General features: G+C 47.2%; 3 protein-coding genes across 3 annotated transcripts in view; 1 reads left to right on the forward strand and 2 right to left on the reverse strand.

Moving 5' to 3' along the window:
- T265_07986 (hypothetical protein) overlaps positions 1-961 on the forward strand; it is a gene marked incomplete at both ends in the record, with an annotated part of 9,735 nt that extends 8,774 nt beyond the window's left edge. The window contains one exon of the mRNA XM_009173667.1: positions 29-961. Coding sequence (XP_009171931.1) covers positions 29-961 — 933 coding nt within the window. The remainder of the gene's footprint in view (positions 1-28) is intronic.
- T265_14450 (hypothetical protein) overlaps positions 1-2,146 on the reverse strand; it is a gene marked incomplete at both ends in the record, with an annotated part of 22,454 nt that extends 20,308 nt beyond the window's left edge. The window contains one exon of the mRNA XM_009173689.1: positions 1,739-2,146. Coding sequence (XP_009171953.1) covers positions 1,739-2,146 — 408 coding nt within the window. The remainder of the gene's footprint in view (positions 1-1,738) is intronic.
- Positions 2,147-6,456: 4,310 nt separating this feature from the next.
- Positions 6,457-24,289, reverse strand: part of T265_07987 (hypothetical protein) — a gene marked incomplete at both ends in the record, with an annotated part of 21,891 nt that continues 4,058 nt past the window's right edge. The window contains 6 exons of the mRNA XM_009173668.1: positions 6,457-6,817; positions 9,665-10,370; positions 11,551-11,791; positions 13,924-14,301; positions 18,382-19,834; positions 19,969-20,456. Coding sequence (XP_009171932.1) covers positions 9,682-10,370; positions 11,551-11,791; positions 13,924-14,301; positions 18,382-19,834; positions 19,969-20,456 — 3,249 coding nt within the window. The remainder of the gene's footprint in view (positions 6,818-9,664; positions 10,371-11,550; positions 11,792-13,923; positions 14,302-18,381; positions 19,835-19,968; positions 20,457-24,289) is intronic.

The following is a 24,289-nucleotide window of genomic DNA, read 5'->3' on the forward strand; positions in this document are numbered from 1 at the left end:
GGTGCTAGTCATTCTCTACTCTGATCAGGTCCCAGCCTTTGAGAGCTGCCTACTGCAAGAAATATGTGCATTTCTGGAAATCCATAAAACGAGGACAACACCGTATCATCCAGAGGGGAATGGCCTGGTGGAACGCACCAATAGGACCATAAAGAAAATACCAACCACTCTCGTGGATCGCTATGAAGGGGAACGGTGGGACGAACACATTCCGCTATGCATGCTGGCCTATCAAGCAGCTACACACGAGTCGACAGGTTACGCACCGGCGTTTTTACAACTCGGCCACGACCTCCGACTGCCTTCAGAAGCAGACACGCCTGTGGTCCCTGCAGACCAGGTTGGCAGTAACGAATATACCCGGTCACTCCGAGAACGCCTGTTTACAGCACTACAAATCGCCCGTGAAAACATTGGGCATGCACAGCAACACCAGAAAACTGTGTACGACCGCAAATCATGCGGACCTCTGTATGAAGTAGGCGACTTTGTGCTCCTACACCGGCCGAAAGCACCACCGGGTGCGCCCGCTAAATTCCATCGCATGTGGCAAGGACCTTATGTTATAGTTATTAAAAGACCAAACAAAACCTATGTCATTCGTGACTATTCTAAGTCACATGCGGATGTACAGTGTGTACATTACAATCAGCTAAAGCCCTACCCTTCACCTCTCCCTGACACCCAGCCGTCTACGTCCTCCTATCCCCCACCTGTCAGCCATACCGTTGAGATCAATACATCCGGACACAAACATCCCTTCTTAGCACTGAGGACAGTGCTCATACTCGGGAGGGGGCAGTGTAACGCATTTGAAACCCGACTGTACCTGATTGTATGTCTATCATATGACATTATGTGTGCCTCTCCCTCCCTCTATTCCCCTACTGCAGGTACCACGGACGAGTCACCACGGGCCCTGGACAGGGAAGAGTATTCCGGTTGTACACCCCCTAACTGACCTTGACCCAACCTTGTCGGGCCCTGGACAGGGAAGAGTATTCCGGTTGTACACCCCCCTAACTGACCTTGACCCAACTTTGTACACCCCCGACTTCCGGTTTCGGTTTCGGTCGAATACACGTGTGTCGTTACCACGCTCCGGTGTTCTCTTCTGTCCAGCCCGACTGCGCATGTGTGCTGTGTATACCGTGTGAACTCATTAATACCACTCCGTATATCTGCACATTTCAGAACCGACGTGTGCCGTCGCCACATCCTCTCGAACATCGAATACCGCTGACTTCCTGACATCCCACGCTACAACGCGACACGAGCGGCTGCGCCGACGCCGACCGAAAGACAGTCCCTCACATCCCGAACGTACTGACTCCCGCGCCGTTACGGCCAATTCACACTGTCAGGCTGTCCCTATATGTATGTCTGTACACCGTTTGGCACTTACTTGCTGTTGCCCCTATAGAAATCCGTGCTGCGTCAGTGACTACTTCCCGCTCCTGCTGATTGCGTCATTGGTGGTTGTACGTTTGCTTAATTCATGATGCTTACTAATCCGTTTGTGTCTAGAACCAGTTCGTCAGTCCTGAATATATCATCTGCTGCCCCACGTCAGTCTGCTCCTATTGACTACTGGCTACGAACTGCGTATAATCAAATAGCCGCAATCGCCCTGTGAGATCCGTAACTGCCCGGATCTTACAATGTTCTTGGGTGCCATCAGAGTTTCACGATACAAGCAAAAGCCCAGGAGAAACCAGGGTCAAAGATGCAGCCTTACCTCGAATACATTATGGTCTCCAATTTTCAAAACTGTATCTGGGGTGTGGTTGATTATCTCAACTTGTTCTTCGATCAGATTGAAAGCACCGATATGAATGGGACCAGCCTCAGCGACGATGCGTGCTTTTGGATGAACAATTGTACCTGCGCCAATCACAACTTCACCACAGAGTTCACATTCGGAACAAACAACAGCCCCAGGGGTGATGCGGGCCTGGTTGCGGGATGATAGAACAGGCTGCTGTTTGTCCATGAGTTTTAGACTGTCAAGGATGTAAGGAGATATGGTTAGACTACAAAGTTCAGAAAGTGAAACACCAGGGTCAACGGTAAAAAATGACAGACAAGTCCAGCTACTCGGGAGCCTTATAGGCCGTGGTGGTTGTACCCAAAAGATCGCTCGTGCATTTAAATCATAAAGTAACCGTATCTGAGTGCACGTAGCAGCGTGGAAGCTTCAAGTTTCACTAGCAAAAGGGTGTAGACGTATTTAATGCCACGCATAATAGGGACAGGATGGGGGCGGTCAAAAGTAGTTTGCTGTATACGGGAACTCAGTACAGCAAGCAGTCTTACTACATGTGCACCACATCGGAATAGTCAAAAGTGGAAGTGCTGAGCAACTGTATGCCATCAATCAGGAGACAACATACATGGCCAGTCAGTGTTATATATATATACCATTCAACTAGGCTTGTACAAAGATGACCACGGATGGTTACTTCTAGCACTGTTGAAGGCATAAAGCTCCGCAAAATCCAGGATATTATGAGGGGAATTAGCCGACAGATGGGAAGAGTCCAGCAGTTAAACTGAACGGTCTCCACTTCTGATGGACTGAGGGCGGCATTACTAATAAATAGAATTGCCATAATGCATCCACACGGCGTTCTGAAGTCAGCCACGGTTTGACTCCGTCTACATGATGATATCACTGAACGACAGTTCCATCCCGATCGCGAGCTCAGCATATCGCACTGATCAGTATGCAGATTTCGATCTGCACAGCGATGCCCATGGACGTTGACACCTAGCATCATCGCATCTTTAGTCGTTTAGTAACTTCAAAAAGCCACGACGGATCCCGCAAACTTACTTTATCAGTCCGCTAATGACCAACCGATCCAGTGTAGTCCGCACAAATACAACCAGTCACTGTGGTTCAGCCCTCTGGTGCTGGCGACCTTTGAATGGACGAGGTCCAGTCCGTATTGTTTTCCTCCATACCGTCTCACTTTGCATCGCCCACCCGGCCACTTCATAAGATCCACGTTAGCAGCTTATAAGCTTTCGATCAAATAACATCCTTACGGTGCTTAGCTGTCATGCCACCCAAAGGGAGCACGAGGGCTGGGATACTGCCAGGTTGCCCAAGCCTAGACTAGAGAAGTCGAGATGCAGAGGTCGGGTTCGAAACACGAACCTTCCGGTCGATCAAAGTACTCAGATATCGAAGCTTTTATCTACCAGGATTCCGTTTTTTCGTATTCAGTTGAACATAAAGAAGCAGCTTCGGAATCCTATTCTCATGATTGTGATCATAGCCTCCATTGCACCACAGCGCACCCATTAGAGGACCTAAGCGTCCGGCAGTCATTCGTTCAACTGTTCATGTGTATACCTCAGGCAGTGCAACGCAGTACAAGAAGTTGCGCGGTTACATGATCAGCTTAAAATAGGATACAGAGAACCACTACCATGTGGACAATCAGCACGGTTTCCATTCGCAGGCTCAGGTTCCTCCACACCCACGTCTCGAGTTTGCCAACAGCCGTGCTGGTCTTGAGTTGGGTCCAATCACAAGATAACTGGAACCCCGTATGTCAACCGTGAGGTTTGCTGAAGATCCGCTGACAGCTTAGTGAAGCAACAGTGGTCAATCCTGTTGGCTTTAACTCTTGCCCTGGCGTTACCGCCTCTCTCATGGGTAGTTTTGGACCTTGTCACCAACATTCTGGTGAAATATCAGCATTACATTTTCCAAGGTACTTCTCGAAGTACATTAGTGACGAGCATGAAAAAGCTGGCACCAGAAAAAAGGCGAAAAGAATAATACAACTGTGCACAGTCGGCCGAGTCCACCTATCAGGATACGGCCTTGAGCCACCATGCTCACCGGTACCAATGGATCTGCGTAGGTAGGATCGGTGATACTGTCAATAACCAAACTTATGAGATGGAGTCATTAGAAGCAGTAAGAAGCAAGATAAAAAGATCGACAGCAATTCTTGAACTCAAAAAATGATCAGCCACGAGCCGGCAATGGAGTGTCAGTGCTATTTTTTGCGTCCCTCTCCCCAGCAAAACGTTGTCACAAGAATAAGCCAAGTTGGAAACACAGACGGGACATATAGCAATCGCATTTCAAGGTACGATGTGACAATAAACCACAAAAAATAGTATCCAGCTATGTGGGACACAGATGCCGCTTTATCCTTCGCAGTTAGACGATCTACGGTCAAGAAGACTGCCATGCACAAGATGGGCCAAAAGTTCGGGCAGCTTGCCGGTCAGGCATCAAGGCGAGCTCTGATTGGTCGAAAGCTTGGACCCAACAACCAATGACCCAGTACTCACCGAATGCCGGTTGCCAATGGCGCATCCATAAGGCGTTATTATATGTTGTGCGCATTTGGTGGTTAATTTTTCGCGGGACTGCTAGCTTGGGAGATTCAAACCGAAAACTAAGCTTAAGAGAACACCGTCATTACAAGTTCACAAATAGGTAACCGGAGAGAATCGTTGTATGGAAAACCGAAGACCCACCTGTTGCACTAATCCTATAAGGCCACAAGACGTCTTACAAACACTCAAAGAATTACCTGATCAGTGTATTAGGACGAGATGTCAGCATACCCCAAACTTCATGTCCCCTATAGCGCCCATCTGATTGAAAACGTCCTTCTTTCAAAGCCACTAGTACAGAAGAATTACAACTGCTATATTAGAGGATAGGGCGTACTGGGTGAGCTTCAGTGAGAAACTGGTCGTGGACTACGATCCATTATACATATACTGTACATTATGTCACACAAAACATGACTATTAAACAGTGGATGGGGCAGTGGGAACCAAGAGTCTGGCTTTAAAACGAATCAGTCCAGACACGGCATAATTACGGACATACGATGAACGAGAGCAAGCTTTTGTGATGTATAGGACTAGTGAAAATAATCACCAGCTGAACACCATCTCGGTCCCAACTGCCATGCCACCCAAAGGAAGCACGAAACGTCGGGATTGTGTTCGAACCACGGACCTTCTGGACAGTAATTTCGCGACTTAACCACCGAGCAATCTCTAGCTTGATTCACAGGACCACGAGTGATAGTCACAACAGTTTGTGTGGCGGCCTCCGGAACGAAAAAACGGTATACACAGTAGATGGAAGACAGAGAAGGTACATGGAGGCCATCAAACTACGAGAGGAAGACAAGTGAATGGTCGCCAATGGGAGTAAACACGCCGAAAAGACTAGCAGTCAGCAGGCGTGTGACGCGCCGGAAGAAATCACGGCTCAAAGTACGTTCCATACTCAAGCGTGTGCACGAACTTGGCTACAGAGACAAGTGCCAACAAGGAATGATATGACGTGGAATGATCTTGGACATTTGTTGGATATGATGACCAGGAGCAGGTGATAAGTGGTGACCTTGGTCATATGGCTCATGATGGATAAGAGACTGGAATCTTCTCCCCGACAGCGACATAGTTATAACGGGAAAGACATCAAATTGGTGTAACTGAAGCCCATCAGCAAGGTCCGTTTACACTTCGAAGCAATAACGACTGAGTTCAGAATTTTTGGGCTATTCCAAAGTGTAGACTCATTGACGTCAAATATTCGAACGACGCCAGAAAAGTCCGGAATTATATCCAGTAATTCCCAATTTCTCGACCTATATTCGACACAATTTTTCGCTTCCGTGCCCGAGAAATTGCGATTGATTTGCTTAACAAATAACACCGCAACTGAACTCCATCTTACTTCCACTGGCATCAATAAATGTGAGATAACTGTTCGTCGCATAAAAGATGAGCTGAATAAGGGAACGTGAAAGAGAGCACATCTGTATAAGCTGGGCAGTTTGGTTGCAAAGGTTTCATCACCAATCGAGGTGACATCATCAGTGCGTAGTTGGCGTAGCGCACCGCTACGCACAACTACGCACTGATGATGTCACCTCAATTGGTGATGAAACCTTTGCAACCAAATTGCCCAGCTCAGCGAACAAGCCAACGACCATCTACGCTACCTGAGCTACCGACATTCTCCTCTATAGAAAACATCTGTATAAACACGAAAAGACCTAAGGGAGTATAAAGTTTGACCGTTCTGGTTTCTGTAAGGAATCAATAGTTATGCTAAAAGGCCAAGCACCGGGTAGTTGTTGGAGTCCTTTTGAGAGGCATCACTGGAGCGCATCTCAGGAACACCCGTGGGAATCGTAGGCCAAATCGTTTGACGGCCGATGGGCAGATGAAGCAGCTAGACAGAGCACGTCATCCATCTCAACAGTACGTACATCAAGCCTTGGCTTCTGCGAGAAAGCAAAACGAAACTTCACAGGACAGTTTCAAAACTCGTGCATTAGTTCCATGGTCGGAATGGCGCTTCTCCAGGACTACAGGCAGACACACCTAGGCGGTTGAAAACCTGGAGGTTTATGTGAGATGTCACAAGCCAATTATGCAATGATTACAGATGAACCCGTCGTGAGCATTGTGATCCCGAAGTTTCAGTAGTGCTGAAGCGGCATCAGAGAGGATACCAGCTAATACACAAGAAATTCTACCTGGGAAACCGCGGAGCGGCAGAAAAGAACAACAATCGTTCGACCAGAATAAACAGAAAAATCATTGTACAGTAGTAGTTTATTTGCGAAACTGTGATGTGATGATAATGAATGCGAAAAACCAAAGATGATACTGAAAATGTAAATAAATATGAGTAGATAAAATCTGCGATAAAGATGTCTGAGTATAAAAAAGAAGTCCATGAAAAAATGCACACGGGAAAGGAAATATCAGTTTTCTGAAGTAGGAAAGCTGAAAAATGCAGGTCCGTCTGTGCGAGCTGTAAACAGAGGAAGACAGTAAGAGCCAGTTCAAGCTAATTTGGTTTTATCTTTGTAATGTACTACTCATAAGGTTGCTGAAAATCCGTCGACAGCCCCACATTCAGTTGCCTGAGAACATCATAAACGAGAGATTCAGCTGGATTCCAGGTGAGTCTCTCGAAAAAAACAAATTAGTTTGCAAATGAGTGTATATTCGCTAATTTGATTTTCTTCAAAATAGTTGCTGAGGGTTCCGATTTAACTCTTATTAGGTCTCATTAGCAAGGAATCGAACTGCGAAATACCGAATTGCGAAACCCGAAATATCTCAAATTCAACAGAGCCAGCTGAGTACCCTCGAAACATGACTTATCAATAGGCTAACATGTTAAGCCCTGAGAAACGTACAGGGTTTTACATGAAGCTTCAAACGGCATCGTCATTACTACCACTTGTCTAGCAGAACCGCTCGGTGAGATAGCGTCACGGAAATCTGAAACCTGACCGTCTAAACAACATGATCACGTCCAGCTGGGAGGCGTAGTTGTTCGAACAACAGCAATGTGGATACAAACTGCTTGCATGTAAGATAGAATCCAGCGGGAAAATAACGGTTACAAGAACAGATGTCCACATGGGTCTCCTGGTTCTACGTGTCACAGTGTAACTGCTCCCTCTAATCAAAGACCAACAACGAATACCAGTGGAGTCCCTGTTCATGTGTCAGCGGCGCAGTGTGGGTTATTCTGTCGGGCATACACTTCCCGGATCCTGTCGGTGATCAAGTCCATCGTGTCACACCACCTCATTAGTGTCTGCTGCTTACACAGTTATGTTTGGAAATTGACTTCAAATGTGCATGCGTGAGGTGAGTTGTTCTCTCTCTCTCTCTCCATATAATATATATATATATAATGCCAGGATCGTGTACTTTGAGAACGTTTCAAATAAAGCTATTTTTGGGAGGGGGTACTTGGGGATACATTTTCAAGCGTAATTTTGCGGCATATTTCTATGCAGTTGAGGCACCCACTAACGGTAGGACAGAAAATTCATAAAAGAATTTTTTATAAGTAACTGAAGATAAAACTGGATACTGTCAATGAGGAGTAACACAAAAACAGTTGTTCTCTCTCTCTCCATATAATATATATATATATAATGCCAGGATCGTGTACTTTGAGAACGTTTCAAATAAAGCTATTTTTGGGAGGGGGTACTTGGGGATACATTTTCAAGCGTAATTTTGCGGCATATTTCTATGCAGTTGAGGCACCCACTAACGGTAGGACAGAAAATTCATAAAAGAATTTTTTATAAGTAACTGAAGATAAAACTGGATACTGTCAATGAGGAGTAACACAAAAACACTGGAAAGACTTTGTTACCAAGCGGTTCGTTGGGTGAAGTTGGCGACACTTGAAACTGATTCTAGTAACAAGGACAGAACATTCAGAAAAAAGAGGAATGGAACGTGGAACACTGTGAGAGTACGACTTCACTCGATCGATTGTGATTTCGGGACACAGTGCTCTACCAGACCCATTCCTAGTTGCTTTCTGGGAAGTTGTGGACGCTAGAAATTCACCTGTGTCCAAATTCGCTCATGACTTTCCTCACTGACCTCAACAACAACAGCAAGGAGCCACGTAGGAAATCATCTGAATACCAAGAAATCCAGCAGAAACTCAGGAGAATAAGATGGAAGGACAAAAGTGCTTGGGAAAATAACAGAAGTCAGTAACAGAACCGTAAAGCATATTTTTCTCCAAAAGGACAGGTGACAAAAGCGAAGAACATTGTGGCGAAGTCTCGTGTGCAAGTAATGACCCGGCTAAGAGTGCTTGAGAGATTCCTCCAGGAAGTGGCCCATACAAGCACTTTCCTCCTCTAAAGAGAACACCGAACTCCCAGGGAAACAGTGATTTCCGCGAAGTTAAAAAGGCTAGTCGCCCCTCTTTGGGTCGCGTGACAAAGCTCAACAGTCGGTGTAGCTGGAAGCAAGAACTTGAACACCTACATCTGGGGTATCATGTGGAGTAGAATACATTAGAACCATAATATATGACGCTATTCAGTAAATATGTCTCATTAATCCACGTTCTATTCATTGAAAGCGTTTTTGAACAAGATCGTTATCCTGCACGCACCAAAGTTATATACTGAAATAAGAAACAAATTCCTGGGTGCTATTCACATTACTCTCATTTGAACAAGTCTCCCTTCCTGAGTCAATTACTGCGGTGGGTTCGCATCGAAAGGAGAACAATGGTTCACAGTTCTCGTAAAAGATGTCATCACTGGCACATATTCCAGACCGCACAAGGATTCGAACTCAAGATAGCGGACGTGCAAGGCGAGCATGTTAGCACCAGCCTACGGGGTGCACCTGAATTTTCACGAATGAACAGGTAAACACGTTCAGGATTCGAGCGATACGATCGGTCTTCCCAACGTTTCGAACCAGGATCCAGTATTTGCCATGGTTGCGTCGAGTCGTGGCAACCAGGATGACGCTTTCAGGTGCACTGAGGGGAACTTAGGGAATAATGCATGGGGGGACTAGGGACATCGGAACGAAGTTAAATATCACGGGTGATGACCGAAAAATGATTTCAAATGAATTAGAACGCAGTCGAAAGTTACCGAGAAAGCAAGCTGCATTGGCAAACTGTTTCAATATTTGCAAGGTTCATCCTGACTTGGCAAATTAGTGCGATATTACACATATACCTGAAGAGACCTTCCACAGCGGCCACTCCATTCATTTCTCAGGACAATTATACCGAGTTCTCACAACAAACAGTGCTTTGAGGTTTATTTCAACTAAGCATTATTTAGAGACTAAATAGGACACCACATACCTCCGTCAGTATGATTGTCAGAAGCCTTCCTCGTCCGTGGTATCTGTGCTGGAATACGTCTCAGGGTCATTTGATTCCTCGCTGGTGGATTCAACCGCCTTCGTTTTCCGTTTCTTCTGGGTGCTTACACGTTTCGGCGGTCCCTTAGTTGCAACTGGCCTGCGTCGTTTCTCATCAGACGACTCCTTTTTGATGGAAATCAACGGTAATGACTGCGTCTCAGCAGAGCAACCTAAGCGCTGCCAACCACTGGTGCAACCCAGCTGACCAGTGACGCTACCCAGCTCGACTGAACCAATGGTTACAGTTGTGGAAACGGGTTCGGCGACACCACTCTCCTCCTGTTTCAGCTTGTCTTCTGGTTTCCTAGATCTTCGCTTCTTTCCAGGCATGATGACTTTCATCTCACTTTTCGGTTTCTCATGCATAGCAGCCAACGCGAACTGTGCTTTAACGCGATGCCACAAAAACAAACCCCGCACAAGCCTTTTCCAGTTTTCTATTGCTCGCTCGGAGCGCTCCTGAGCTGCAGCTTTGGCTGCGTTCATGCGAGTAGCACGCCAGGCGTCCACTAGTATTGCGACATTCTCCTTGCATACCACGTAACCATGAACTTGAGGCACAGCCCATCCAGCTCCATGAAAAGTCCAACCAATGACAGCTGGTGCACAGTCAACGCCGAGCTTCTTCGCGACGTGTTGAATACCTGAAGTGAGCATCCGATGGAAATTTTTGAATTCGGATAAAATGGTATGTAGAAAAGAGGATATTGTGTGAGTGCCTCTCCAGAAGCAAAATTTTGAGGCAATAATAAACAAGAGACAGATCTGATGATGAGGTCATTATGAAAGATCAATTCCGAGCCGAAAACCAACAACACGCGATGTCCAAGGGAAAAAGATTAACTAGCCTTTAGTTAGTCATAATGGTTTTCCCTAGGTACGCCTTGCGGGTCATTTCGGGTTAGATCTGTATACACTGGGTTTGAACCGTTAAGTTTCTCCCATAATTTGACGATTACAGGTCATCGGTTGGCACGCTGATGGCTTTAAAACTACCCTCCAATTTACTCTAGGTTAAGACAGTTTAGAGGGCCGCCGCAAACGGCGCGTGGTATGACCGATTATGCACGCGAGTACATTGAGGTAGTTCTGCGAAACAGATTGACTGAAGACAGAAACCAACGTTAACTATTGACTTTTCAGTGGAGGTACGCTAGTTTCAGCTACTGTATTTCCGTCCCCCAAGGATATTAAGCATGACAAAGACGAATTCACATAGCCAGCTCGCCAACACCAGATAGGCTGCTTTATTCACGGCGTCGAGGGTGAGATGGCATTGAAAGCGATATTGTATTTCCGTCCCCTAAGGATATGAAGCATGACAAAGACGGATTCACACAGCCAGCTCGCCAACACCGGATAGGCTGCTTTATTCACGGAGTCGAGGGTGAGATGGCATTGAAAGCGATAGCTCCGATGCAGAAACGCCGTAGATAAGAGGTTTGGACAGCAGCATTACTGATCCAGTGCTCGCAGCAGACCCGGGAAACGCTTCATTATGAAAAGTCTGAGCACTTTGCCTCAACATTGCTGTTATCATGAAACGACCATACTGGTGACCCCTTAGAAGGTCTTTCAATAGTAGCATCCCTATTATTAAAAAGTGTCACCAAAGTGTCTGGAATCCGTAATAATCAAAGAGCTCGCCGCCTCCTGTTTACTGGATTTTTTCTGAAGGTAATGATGAACCAAATTTCAGTCGGCATGCACTTTGGAGTGTCAAAATATCAGTCAATGAGCGACCTTGCAACATCATTTGTTCGGGTATGAAACCAGATCATTAGAGAAGCCACTCTAACAGGAGAGCTAGGGGATTTAATTTACCGGTGAGGCAAAGATGTGCACATCCGATGGGAAGCATGCTTGGTTTGAACAGATCGATAGTCCCATGTTCATTTCGTGGTACAACACCGTCTTGTGCCACCGGAGGTTGATAATCTTCAACTTGCCAAGAGCCGTAAATATCAACAGTAGGTGGGGTCGGATCTGAGCCTTGGAGGAGTTTGCGTTTCATCGACATACGGGCCTTGACAGTCTTTGCAGGTTTCTCATGGGGACGCACAACCTGGATAGAATAGAGTTGTTTAGAATAGTTTGGGAAAGCAGGCCTATCTGTGCATGCCTAATGGAAGGAAAGACCAATGCACTGAAGGGCGAGGAATTAGAACTGACACTACAAACCATACGACTCCATTTGAGCTCTTCCAAGGCCATTTCATTGGTCTATCGATTCGGTAGTCGTAGTATATTTACGCACCACTTGGCGATTTTAAAAGATCTCTTGCGTACGGATAGCTAATAACAGCAATACCTCTTAACTGTCGCACAACCTAAAACTATCACCTCGTCTTGGGGGGGGGGTGGGCTTAAGTGCTATAATGGAACTGCGGGCTACATCGGCTGAAATTCAGCTCGTTCCATCAACCAATTTATCATCTATAAATCATTGGTAAGTTGAGCCCCGGGATCCCTATCCATGGAGGCGGTAGATGTCGACCCGACTAAGTTTACCGGTTAGTGTTTTCAAACTTTGTCGCCAGGTCGTACACTGTGCTCCTCTCGTTTGCTTCCACTCAGCACGGGACCGGGCGAAAAGAGCTCTGTGAGACAGACGGCCTTCTGGCACGCGGAGTACATGACGCAACCAGCGCAACCTATGAAGTGTGAGCAACTCATCTATCGCGGGCGAGTTCCCTCTTCAGCGTATCTCAGCATTGCTAATATGCTTTTCCCACTAGACTCGACCAACACTTCGGACACAGACTGTTAAAGACTGGCATTTTTCGTACGTCATCTGCGCGTAGAGGTATGGATCGCATTGTTGCAGTGGAAACTCTTCCACTGATAGAAAAACTGAAGTCACGTCGGCGCAATAGGTGTCAGAGGTTGGCAAAAGCTGCCCTAGTCTTCCGATTGGAGAGATAACCTCATCTCCAGCCAGTCTACTGGAGCTTATACAGGTGAAAATATTTATCTAGCATGTCGATTGGCTCGTCTGCAAGCATGGGCTTTGGGTTTGATCCAACCCAGTCTTGCAGCAGCACTTTACACTTTGCAGGTGTGAAGCGCATACAGAATCGTGAGGCGGGATTATTTAGGTTATTTAATATCGTTTATATTACAATGGGATCAGATCCAAGGAAAGCTACGTCGTCTGCATACCTGATATGTGTGATCGAATGCCCTGGGAGCACTTCGCCTCAAACAAAAGTGAGGACTGAAACTGAGTCTTCCATAAATACATCAACGACGAATTTGAACGGGAAGAGTGCAAAGGAACAGCACCAAAACTTTAGGTAACATCCATCATCCCCTCATCGTCATCTGTAATAACTGCGTACTTGTGCAGTGGCTGTGGCTGCGACAGTTTCGTTCATCAATGATTCGGGAAGGTGGGGTGGGAGATGATAAATTAGTCCGTAAATACAGCAGTGTAGGTGGACTGTTAAGTGGGGGCATTAAAAAGGGAGCTATGCATTGAAGACAGTAGCTTGGATGCATGAGCGCCATTGAGGGCACGACTGGGCCATGTCTGACAATGTCTCGAACCGTTGACATGGACCGTTTCGGGGTCCCAATCCAGGAAGACGGCAATGACCAGCGCAACTGAGTTAGCTGGTAATGGCTTTCATACTTCGCTGCCAAGTCACCGTTTAACAGTCATTGGCTCTCTTTCACCCTTCACGTGATTGTGCGAAAAGATCCCTTCGAGGAAGTCGGTCGAGTGGCATACGAAGCACGTGAGAGTGAGTTATTTCTCCCGAATACCATTCGATGTACTTCAGCACTGCAGATCCGATGTTCACACCAGATTCGGGCAATGCCCTTAAGACATCCATGGTCAAACACGTCCTCGGCGAGCAGCGGCCAGGTTTCTGATCCGCGCAATAATATGGAGCGCACCGCAGCATTGTAAACTCGACCCTTGACAGAGAAGCTGATGTCACAGGTGACGTAGGTTCACAAAAGCTGCTCTGGCCTTCCCAATACGGATGGAAATATCATCTTTCGCGAGACTGCAGGGACTGATACAGCCGCCCATGTACTTGTCTACTACCTCAATCGGTTCATCGGCAAGCATGAGGCTAGGGTTCGAGCCACCCAGTCTTGCAGTAGCAATTTACACTTTGCAGGTGTGAAGCGCATACCGAATCGTGAGGCAGAATTATTTGGATTATTTAATATTGTTTGTATTACCATGGGGTCAGATCCAAGAAGAGCTATGTCATCTGCGTACTCGATATCTGTAAGCGGACGCCCCGGGAGCACTTCGACCCCACAAACATTAGAGGCTGGTAGTGAGTCTTTCATGATCGCATCGATGACGAAGTTGAAGAGAAAAGGTGAAAGAAGACAGCCCTGACGGATACCACTCCATGAGTTGAGCTCAGATGGCAGCCTCCCGTAAACCTTCACAGGGCCGCGAGAGTTGGCGTACAGCGCCTTAAGGAGGGTCAAAGATTTATGATCCACAGACACTGCCAGTGCCTGACGGTCCACAGGGTCAGAGGCAGCTTTCAGATAAAAAAAAACAACGATTGTTGGCTGTCGGAAGTAGTATCGCTGTTCAAGAATCTGTCGAAGGGTGAAGGTACGATTGATACAACCTCTTGCACGACGGAAATTAGATTGCTTTTCACGGATATGTCTCTCCCTGTGTTCAGTCAACCTTCGAAAGATAAGGCCAGAGAGCACCTCAGATACCGCGTCTAACAGGCTGGTGCAACGGTGGCTTTCACACAGCGTCCGCGTACCCTTTTTGAAGATAAGAACGACTGTCGACTTGTCCAATTCTGCAAGTACCTTTTCTTCATTCCCTAATGCACTAATGGACTTTGTCAGATAGGTCAACAGGAATTTTCCGTCTTCTTTGAAGAAGGCTGGATACGGACCGTCCGGTGTGGTGCCTTCTCATGTTTTAGTAAGACTATTTCGTACCTTATTTCCTCTTCCACTCGCCCGTGTGCATTACCTCCACAGGTTGTGTTGCAAGAGGCCAGATGAACTGCTCTTCGAAGTCTTTGGCCCATCTTTCCAGTGGACATTTTGACGAGTGAATTAATGAGCCATCTTTTTCACTAATCGTTTCACTGACCGTCGCCTTCCTACGGTCAGTCGATCGTATCAGTTGATATAGGGCACGGCTTTCTCCCGTAGCAAAAGCCTTCTCCATCTCCCGAGCTTCCGATGTCCACCAGAGCTCTCGGTCTTTCCTTAAGCTCTTCGCTATTTGGCATTTGAGGGATTTGCGTGTGACGTCGAACTCGTTGCCTGCTGGTAGAGCTTTCCTGGCATCAGTCATGGATATCGATCTCGATGACATCCACTGGTCTTGTGGTCGAATTGGAGAAGTCGGACAGACAGCACTGAACGCCGCTAACATAGCTCCTTTCACACCTTGCCACGCTTCAACCACATGCTCACTGCCACCACATTATTGGTTTACTGTGGAGAGTTGTTGGGCCCGATCAGATCGATACTGCTGAGCTTTGGTAGTTCTTCGAAGATAGTGCATTGACATGCTACTTGCTGACTTGCGACGGCCTGAAGAGAAGCAAACTCTCAGGCGTGCACGCACCATGGCGTGATCGGAATCAAATGGTGTGCCCCAGAAGGAACGGCAGTTTTGAATTGTGGCACTCACCCGGTGGCAGATGCCCACGTGGTTCAACTGGATCCTCGGTTGATTAGCAGTTCATGGTGGCCAGGTTACGCGATGCGAACGTTTACGTTGAAAGTTCGTACTTGCTACAAAAATTTCACTGAAGGAATCCATCTCCGTTTTCTGTGTGGTGAGCTCAGAGGACCTAACTGAAATTCAGATCGCCTGCAATGATCGCAATGTCAGTGCATATTGCTTGAAGAATGAGCCCGGGTAGCTCTCGATAGAAATCATACTTATCCGCCTCAGAACTGAAGTCCGTTGGGGCATATGCCGACACTACAAACAGGCACCGCTTTTATGCCGAGGCATTGAGCTTGACTGAAATGGATAGCCGGACAGCGCAAAGACGACTGTTCATTGGGATCCAATCCAACAAAGCGCGTTCAGCTCTGGGACTAAGTGCAACTTCCACGCCATATACTCCAAGAGTCATCGCTTCTTGGTCACCGAACGTACAGATGGGGACACACCACATTGTAAGGGAGTATAAGGTCCCAGGAACACTTGCCAATTCGACGCAGAGTAAGGTAGTTAAAAACCCCTATGTAGAAAGGATCTCGTGGATTTAGAAAGGTGTTATTTTGTTTATTGTTAATAGGCAGTGGAGTGTATAAAGAACATCGGTCAGATAACTGACAGTCAAATGACCCAGCAACGTTTGCTTGTGTGGTGGGAAGAGGTTGGGGGGACATCGGTGGACACAGAACTAGGAGGGCAAATGATACTTTCCGGTTGCCCAGGCCGAGGAAGGGTGTTTGACTGAGGTACCCTAACTTGAGCCTTCGACTCATGAGTCTGGCCCATGAGGCAGTGGGAGGATGTAGAATTCTCTTCGGGGATACTGCCCCCAGCCTCCGATTCGAAAGTATGATCCGCGAGCCAGTGGACAGTAGGGTTTTCTTTGGAAACACTCCCCCGGAGCCCATGACTCAATAGTCTGACCTGCTCGGCTTTAGGGTGTTGGCCTAACCCGAGGGTGCAAAGAGTAAGGGATTATTGTCTCACTCCTGATGCGACTGTACACAGCGCAAGGCTCTGGTTTTAAAACTATTTCGACAGTATTCAGTAATGCTACATCGGTCACGATCAACTATTGGACGATGGGTGTGCAGATTTTAGGGTCAATATTTTTTTAACTCGTCCTTCAAGAGAGGAAGGCAGCATCGCTGCTTCCATGAATATGCGAATGCTGGTCGCCTGGGAGGAACGACTTACTGCCTTCAAACGCACATCGCGGATGACAGTAAGACTTTGCCCCCAGACCGTCTCACAATACGATTACGCATTGGCCTTTGGGCTGGTTGCACCTTGCCAGTGTAGCCCGCTAGATCGCCGTAGAAATCAGATAGATCGCCAGGGCTGGTTGCACCTGCCAGTGTAGCCCGCTAGATCGCCGTAGCAATCAGGGCCGACTATCACAGTCAGGTGGCAGTTTTAGGTGGGGGTTCAAAAGATCTTATCCACATTGCAGTCTTCAATGTCCATACACTGCCAAACTGGGTGACAGGCACTTCTTGCTGAAGCCTTTTTCCCCTGCCGATTTATGCTGTTTCTCACTTCGGTCGTGCACCTTAAGCCGCTTAGGAGAATTTCCGATGTTTCCCGTTTCACTCTTTGTGTACCCAGTGATCCCGACGCAATGGCTCGTTGTATAAACAGGGAGTTCCGATGTTTCCCATTTCACTCTTTGTGTACCCAGTGATCCCGACGCAATGGCTCGTTGTATAAACAGTGTGAGTCGCACTCAGTCGGAAGGCTGAAAGCGCCTTATTGGCCTGGATGCCAGAAAACAGTCCTCTTGGGACTGTACGGTTGTCTGGCTCAATTAACATCAATCATGGTCCCTGCGGGAAACAGTATTTATTCGTTGTAGCAGCATACACCCCGACAGACTACAGGTCTGAACGACAGAGAAATACGGGCTTTAATGAGATCTGACCGGACTGTTTCGTTGAGCAATTAGAACTGATATAGTCAACCAGGCGAGGGATATGATACTCGAATTTAGACCAGTGAACCTGGGGGGAACACTGTTGGGTGGCTGATTCTTAGTGGTATGCAGCAGGCAGATGATACGGAGCGACTTCTTAAGATGTGTGCTGATCATCGTCTGTACCTGGTCAGTAGGAACTTTTGACAACTGCAGGTTAGTCATGGACTCAGTTAGACCATATGGGTATCAGTTACTGATGGACAAGTTCACTTCAAGAGTGTCGTTTTTCTGGACTGTAAAACCTAACTGCTATCAAGAAATTGGGCGTGCTCTGCAACCACTTCGTTTTCCGTCAGCATTACACGTACCTAAGCACAGCAAATCTGTCCATCAACTTCAACAAGTTTTAGTATCTCAAGAGTATCCAGCTGACCTGTCCAGAAAGCTACTGGGAACGTACAGACATGATAATGACGAAGACTGGTTAGAATTGGGATGGAAGCTGGTTAAAGAGGCTATGATCTTGGTTTTAAGTCCTGTCTGACCAAGTCATCTAACTCGACTCATCTGAGCATGGAAGAATAAGGACTGAATTAAGCTTACAAACCTCTGGAGAATCTCCTGATGAGTAAGTGTAGCTAAAAGCACTGACAGAACTAAAGAAGCATAATTTTGAAGTCAAGAAACTTAGTTTCACATGGCATCCCAATAATGCGGTCAAAACACCACCCGGGACGAACTCTGCCTCTTGCGTGATTAGGGAAGAACGACAAGGTCAGAGGTAAAGTTTCCAACGACAAATACTCGTTTTAAGGTCACCCAGTCTGACAGACCATTTGTACGATGGGTATAATTGCACTGACTAAACAAGAGATTATACATAACGGCAGGTCTATTTGTAGTCCGAGGTAAAAAAAATCGTTCAGCTGTAGTCCGAGGTGCCTGACCTATAAAACAGACCACAGATATGACAATATCAGGTTGTCGTAGCTTCTGTCAAGTGAGGAAAAAGGACTAAAATTAAGAAAACTGTGTTGGGTATATTCGGCCAACTAACCTTTGCTTCCTTCAACCACGACTCTCGTGTATGACAGAGATGCACACAATCCCGAGAGTAGACTGGTTCGTTACGCAAAAAACCCAAAGGAATTGCATCAGGTGGATGAATAACTTCGAATTTGAGCAAATGTCGTTGTAATGCATACAGGGGATGGTTCTTAAAGTCCTGAACGCGTGTAGGTAGAGGTTTGGACAACAACAAAGAACGGATCCGGTTTTCGTCGTCAACATCCCGCTTCACAGTGATCAAATCATTTTCTCGCGGAACTAAACTGCCACCACGTAGTGCGGCATCCCAGTTGAAGTAATGCCGCATGTGGCTGAGAAGTTGGAGCCATTTATCATCCGACAGGCGGTCATACCGAGACTTATCGCACCATTTAGGGTCGTAGCGTGAAGCAAGGTCTACCGGGCTTCGATCCACGTACGGTCTGGTATTAGGCGATGATGAACAACAGGTCGTCAGTCCGACAACGTATAGCATTGAAGATTCTGTCTGCGGTTCGTCCAAACGGCCTAATGGCGGAGTCATATCCACACATACCCAACGGTTTTCTTTAGCAATAAAGACTTCTGCAAACGTATGGATCTCGGGCTGGATTCCGTTTATTCGTGATTGAGAGGGTACAAAGTCAAGATCTTCGGAAGAAGAAGAAATAATCCTCCGATTTCTCGTTTTCTCGCTCGTATGCTTGTGCATTTTATCCTGAACAGCCTCTGGAGAAGGGTGCACTTCATTATGAGAATCCGTGGGTTTTAAAGCAAGTGGTGTGAGGCCAACAACGAGCCGTACATCAAAATCCAACGCGCGTAAAGCACTGACCAACAAAATAAGGCAATCCCTTCGAGATGCACAACCATCTGTGATCCGCTTCACTAATAATGCACTTCTATGGGATGCATCCTTATTGCTATCATCCACTAAGCAGTGTCGCGTCATAATCGCAACCATACATGCGTGCAGAATATCCAAACTCCACATTGTTGGGGGGAGAAAGCATCCCGAAGAGTCCATGGCCGAATCGACCCGGTCCAAAAGCGATAGACCCAATGCTCGATAAAGCTTATTATCACATAGCAGATTAAGCCATCGCGCATGAGTCAAAAAAGACAAAACATGGGTGAGGTGCATGGAATATGCTTCCTCTTTCAGCTTCCGTAAACGAGCCTGTCGTTCAGCTTGCACAGGATTTTTGCTTGAGGACTTCTTAGAGGAAGCACATGTTGGCACGGAAACAGTTAATGCTGCAGGTTCATGGTCGACGAAGGACATATTTGGCATCTCTGATTTGGCAGCCAGCAAAGTTTGCATGAAATCAACTTCTCTGACTACTTTATCATCGACTTCTTCCCATTCACCATCCTCAGCTGAGTCTGTGGCTTGTCCATCGTCTTCTGAACTCTGCTGAATTGATGGTTTTCGGGTAATCCTGCGTTTGTTACTGCGAGGCCTGGATTGCGAAAAAAGTAACAAGTTACCTGCATTTCGTCCCTTGAACCGCTCAGACTTTATTGACGTGAACTCCTCGGANGACGTGAACTCTCGGAACTATTCTCGCGCTGTTCTCCATCAGAATCACTTAACTTGTGACAAAGTGATTCCAACTGCGCGGATGGACGCTTCTTTGTTGTTCGTTTACTTGGACACTGTCTGTTGCGAGAGCCGGTACTCGTGCCTCTTACTGAAGATTTGTTGGCCGGTGTGTTCATTCGAATCGACTGTTGGGTAAAGTCCTCCAGACTCGCCTCTGACTGAGACTCAGCAGGTCGCCATTCCTCAGATGAATGTTCTGGATGATCCGAATCCGAATTCGTTTCATCGGAAGGGCTCCGTGGAGTTTTTGTCGATCGTGCCTTCCTGTTACGGCCACTCTGCTTCTGTTGAGGTCTGAAGGTTTTGCGTATTTGCTTCACACGTTGGTCTGTCTCACCGCTATCTTCAACTGGACGATCGCATTTGACCTGACGATCGGAGAAGTATGGAGAACTGTTGATTGATACAGTTGTGACTGGTGATTCAGCTGACTGTTGATCCAGGCGCTGGCTTCTTCGTCGCATCAGAAAGGGGTCAGGCTGGAAGACGAAATGAAATGAACTCTAATACACTAGAATCACTACCTCATCATTAATGAAAATCGACTTTAGCAACAAAACGAGCATAGGGGAAATAATACAAGATGGATGGATGTAAACAAAGCTGGGTACTGAAGGATTATCTTTGGAGCTCTCATCGATTAGGCATTATTTTGGATGTTTTCTTCGGTATAGTTCGGGAACGACTATTTTTGAACGGACGGTCAAGAGCTATGTGAGAGCGTGCTCATGAGTGAAGACTGCGATCATATCACAGTATGGAGTTCAGGCGAATAAGTGCCATTCACACCGATTCGTAGTTATAACGTTCCGTTATTCAAAGGTGACGCTTCCGTCAATGGAAGTGCTACGGCCCAGACTATGGTAGCCTCATGTGATTCATCAATCGAATTCCCTGGGATGAGATGCCGGTTTGTGATCTATCAAACAAATAACTGCCCACCGATACTCTCTAGAATTCACAGCCTCGCTCAGCGGCATCCGTGGTTTTAACAGTAACATTAATTCAACTCACTACCTCCCGCCCCATCTAATCTTTTACACCACTGAAGCACAGAAATATATCGACGACGAATTCATACATATTTCTTCTTTACCAAAGATAGTCGCTCCATTCCGACCCTTGATGGTTTCGATCACAGGCGGTTTCTGGGGGGCCAGTCGCACCGGTCAACTAAAATAATCTTCGGACATTCACGGCGTTCCGGGCCTCTTCGATTTCTTTAGCCTTCCGAGTCCATCAAACTTCACGGACTGTGTGCACGCTCACTTTCACTTAACGTCGGATAGTTCTTCGGGCCAAATTATATTCGGGGCCGGCCGGGATGTTCCTCTCAGATTCAAGCAGTGGCGATAAATTCGTCTATCATCCGAATCTGCCAGGCACTCAGTTGATAGGCGATTCGTCCGCCCCTTGTGTGACCCTAGAATATGAAGAGGTGAATCCAGACGAGCATGTGGTCGGAATATACAAATGTGATCCATAATTAGCAGTAATCAGTTATTTGTCTACGCCATTAGTTGCCGATGCCGATTTGATCGATATGGGTCCGTGGCTGGCACGCTGTTAGAGGACACCACGTAGCCAGACGACCGCGTTATTTCTGAAGTCAATATTGCATAAAAACAGCCTGTGGTCGGTAAACACCTGGAACAATCGTTCACCGTTGTTCATGTGTACCAAGTCCAATCCATGTCGGCTACCTAAATGAGCCTCAGATGCGCTAATTCTGCCGACGCGTGTATCTAGACATTCAACAAACAGAACGTTATCCGATATTAGCTCGCCATAACAGGGTATCCAGGGCGTTATAAAGCTTGTCTTTGATGGTACCAGAGATACACTCGGTTGGCACGCAAGCAGACACAATTAACAGATGGCGATTAACATCCCCCTTGTCAACATAATCATCATCATCGTCAGCTGTAAGAACCGCGTACTCGTCGTACAATGGTTGTAGCTGCCGCAGTTTCGTTCGCCGATGATTTGGGGGTGGGGGTAGGTAACTGCGCATTCCAGGCGGGAGCTGATAAATTGGTGCATAAATCCAGCACTGTCAGTGGGCTGTCAAGGGAAGGGGGGTTGGAAAAGGAGCTATGCATTGAAGGCAATAGCTTGGATGCACGAGCCCCATTGCGGGCGCGACTGGGCCATATCTGACAATGTCTCTAATCATTGATGTGGCCCGTCTCGGGGTCCCCATCCCGGAAGACGGCAATGACCAGCGCACCTGAGTTAGCTGGCAATGGCTTTTATACTTCGCCGCCAAGTCATTGTTTGACCGCCTCTGGCTCTCTTCCACCCTTCACGTTGTTGTGCGAAAAGAGCCCTTTGAGTCGAAGGCTCAAGGTGGGGTACCTCAACCAAACCCCCTTCCTCGGCCTGAACAACCGGGAAGTATCATTTGCCCGCGCAGTTCAGCGTCCACCGATGTCCCTCCCCAACCCCTTCCCACCGCACATCCCCCTTGTGAGATTCCCGCATGGATGTTGTCAGACGAGCCGGACAGAGACGGCTATCAACAGGTATCCAGTGGCTTAGGATGATACCGACCCCTACATATCCTGCCGCAGTGGCCTCTGGATCGCCAGAGATGCGCAGCCAGAAGCGAGTGGAAAGTGATGGGACAGCTAGCCCAACACGTGTGCTTGTATCTTTAACTTTTGTTTCTGATACGCAGCACACTTAAATGTCAAGTGAGTCCAGTGTGAGAGCAAGAATACCTTGTCGTCCTGCGTGCTTCGGAGTAAGAGCAGTAAAAGAGCCAAACGGACCAAGTGTCAATGCTTGAGATGCCTGAGGCTGTCGGCACCGACTGAAGCGCAGATAGTGAGGCCACAACCGGTGAAGACGAAGGGGATTTTCAGTGCTCAAAAATGTGCCCACAAGGGGAGGGTTAGTAATGGGATGAGAGAGAATAACAAAAAGCATGCGAGAGGGAAAGAGGGGATGTGTCAGCAGTAGCTTGTTTTCGCTTGCTAGCAAGTAAGGCTGGTGACTTCATGCGACAGCCGGTGCGGCACGAAAGTACTGTTGGTTGTAGGAATCGCAGTTGTACGTGGGCCAGGATACTGCTAGAGAGCCCACACCTCAAAAGGAGGACGATTAGGGTGTTTGATCGGGGCCTGTGGCTCAACAGCCTGACCGCAGGGGAACGGTATTTATAGTGTACGAAAGCTTATTGCCGTTTTTAAGGGACAGGTCGCTACACATGTTTCAACCCAGATTTTGAGGACTAGGAGACTATGTTACTCAGAACTCTGATCACTGACAAGTCTGGTATGAGAAGCTCTGAGTGTCACACAGACGCCCCAGTTCAGCTGTAGCAGCTTTTCGGTGCTTAAAATGTTTCAACCCAGATTTTGAGGACTAGGGGACTATGTTGCTCAGAACTCTGATCACTGACAAGTCTGATATGAGAAGCTCTGAGTGTCACACAGACACCCCCGTTCAGCTGTAGCAGCTTTTCGGTGCTTAACTGCCATGACACCGGAAGGAGGCACGAGGGCTAGGATACTGCCAGGTTGTCCAAACCTAGATAGGGGAAGTCGAGAAGCAGAGGTCGGATTCGAACCACGGACATTCCGGTTCGAAAATTAGTGAGCCATCTCACTCCGACAGATACCCCCAGTAGTGCCCAACGGGTCACGGAGGTTCGCAAACTGTCACACGGTAAGGTTCAATCTCTTCGTGACGGACGCTGCAAGAAAGTGGGTGAATACGCGAGAATGTACGTTTCTCTACAAGGCCTACCGTCAAAAGTAACACAAGTTTGCCATCCATCTTGACCTCTGTCGGAAGAGGTGACGCGCAAGCATTTCTCATAGGTTCAGAGACCTCCGGGAGCCTCCCAAATTCAAGGATAGTGCAGGAGAGTGGCCATCGAGAAACCTCATGACTGGAATCCTGTTGCCATCCAGACCTCCGTCGGAAGAGGTGACGCGCAAGCATTTCTCACAGGTTCAGAGACCTCCGGGAGCCTCCCAAATTCAAGGATAGATAGTGAGAGTGGCCATCGAGAAACCTCATGACTGGAATCCTGGATAAAAGCGAGGGAAAGTATGTACCACCATCTGAGTGGTTGATCAGTCATCGGAACGTGATTTTTTTTATTAGTCCCGAACTGGCGTTACGCTGCATTTTAAGCCTTAACTTGCTGTGCTGAGCAGATTTTCACTTGGATTTCAATATCTTACGGTTGAGGGTCGTTACCGTGGATAGACCACTAGGCGAAAATCAAAACTTCTTTACGCAAGAATAGGCTGCAATCGCTAACATCCCTACCGTAATGACAAGGAGTGAAGTAAATCCC

The sequence above is a fragment of the Opisthorchis viverrini genome (assembly GCF_000715545.1).
Source record: "Opisthorchis viverrini unplaced genomic scaffold opera_v5_193, whole genome shotgun sequence".
Classification (NCBI taxonomy): domain Eukaryota; kingdom Metazoa; phylum Platyhelminthes; class Trematoda; order Opisthorchiida; family Opisthorchiidae; genus Opisthorchis; species Opisthorchis viverrini.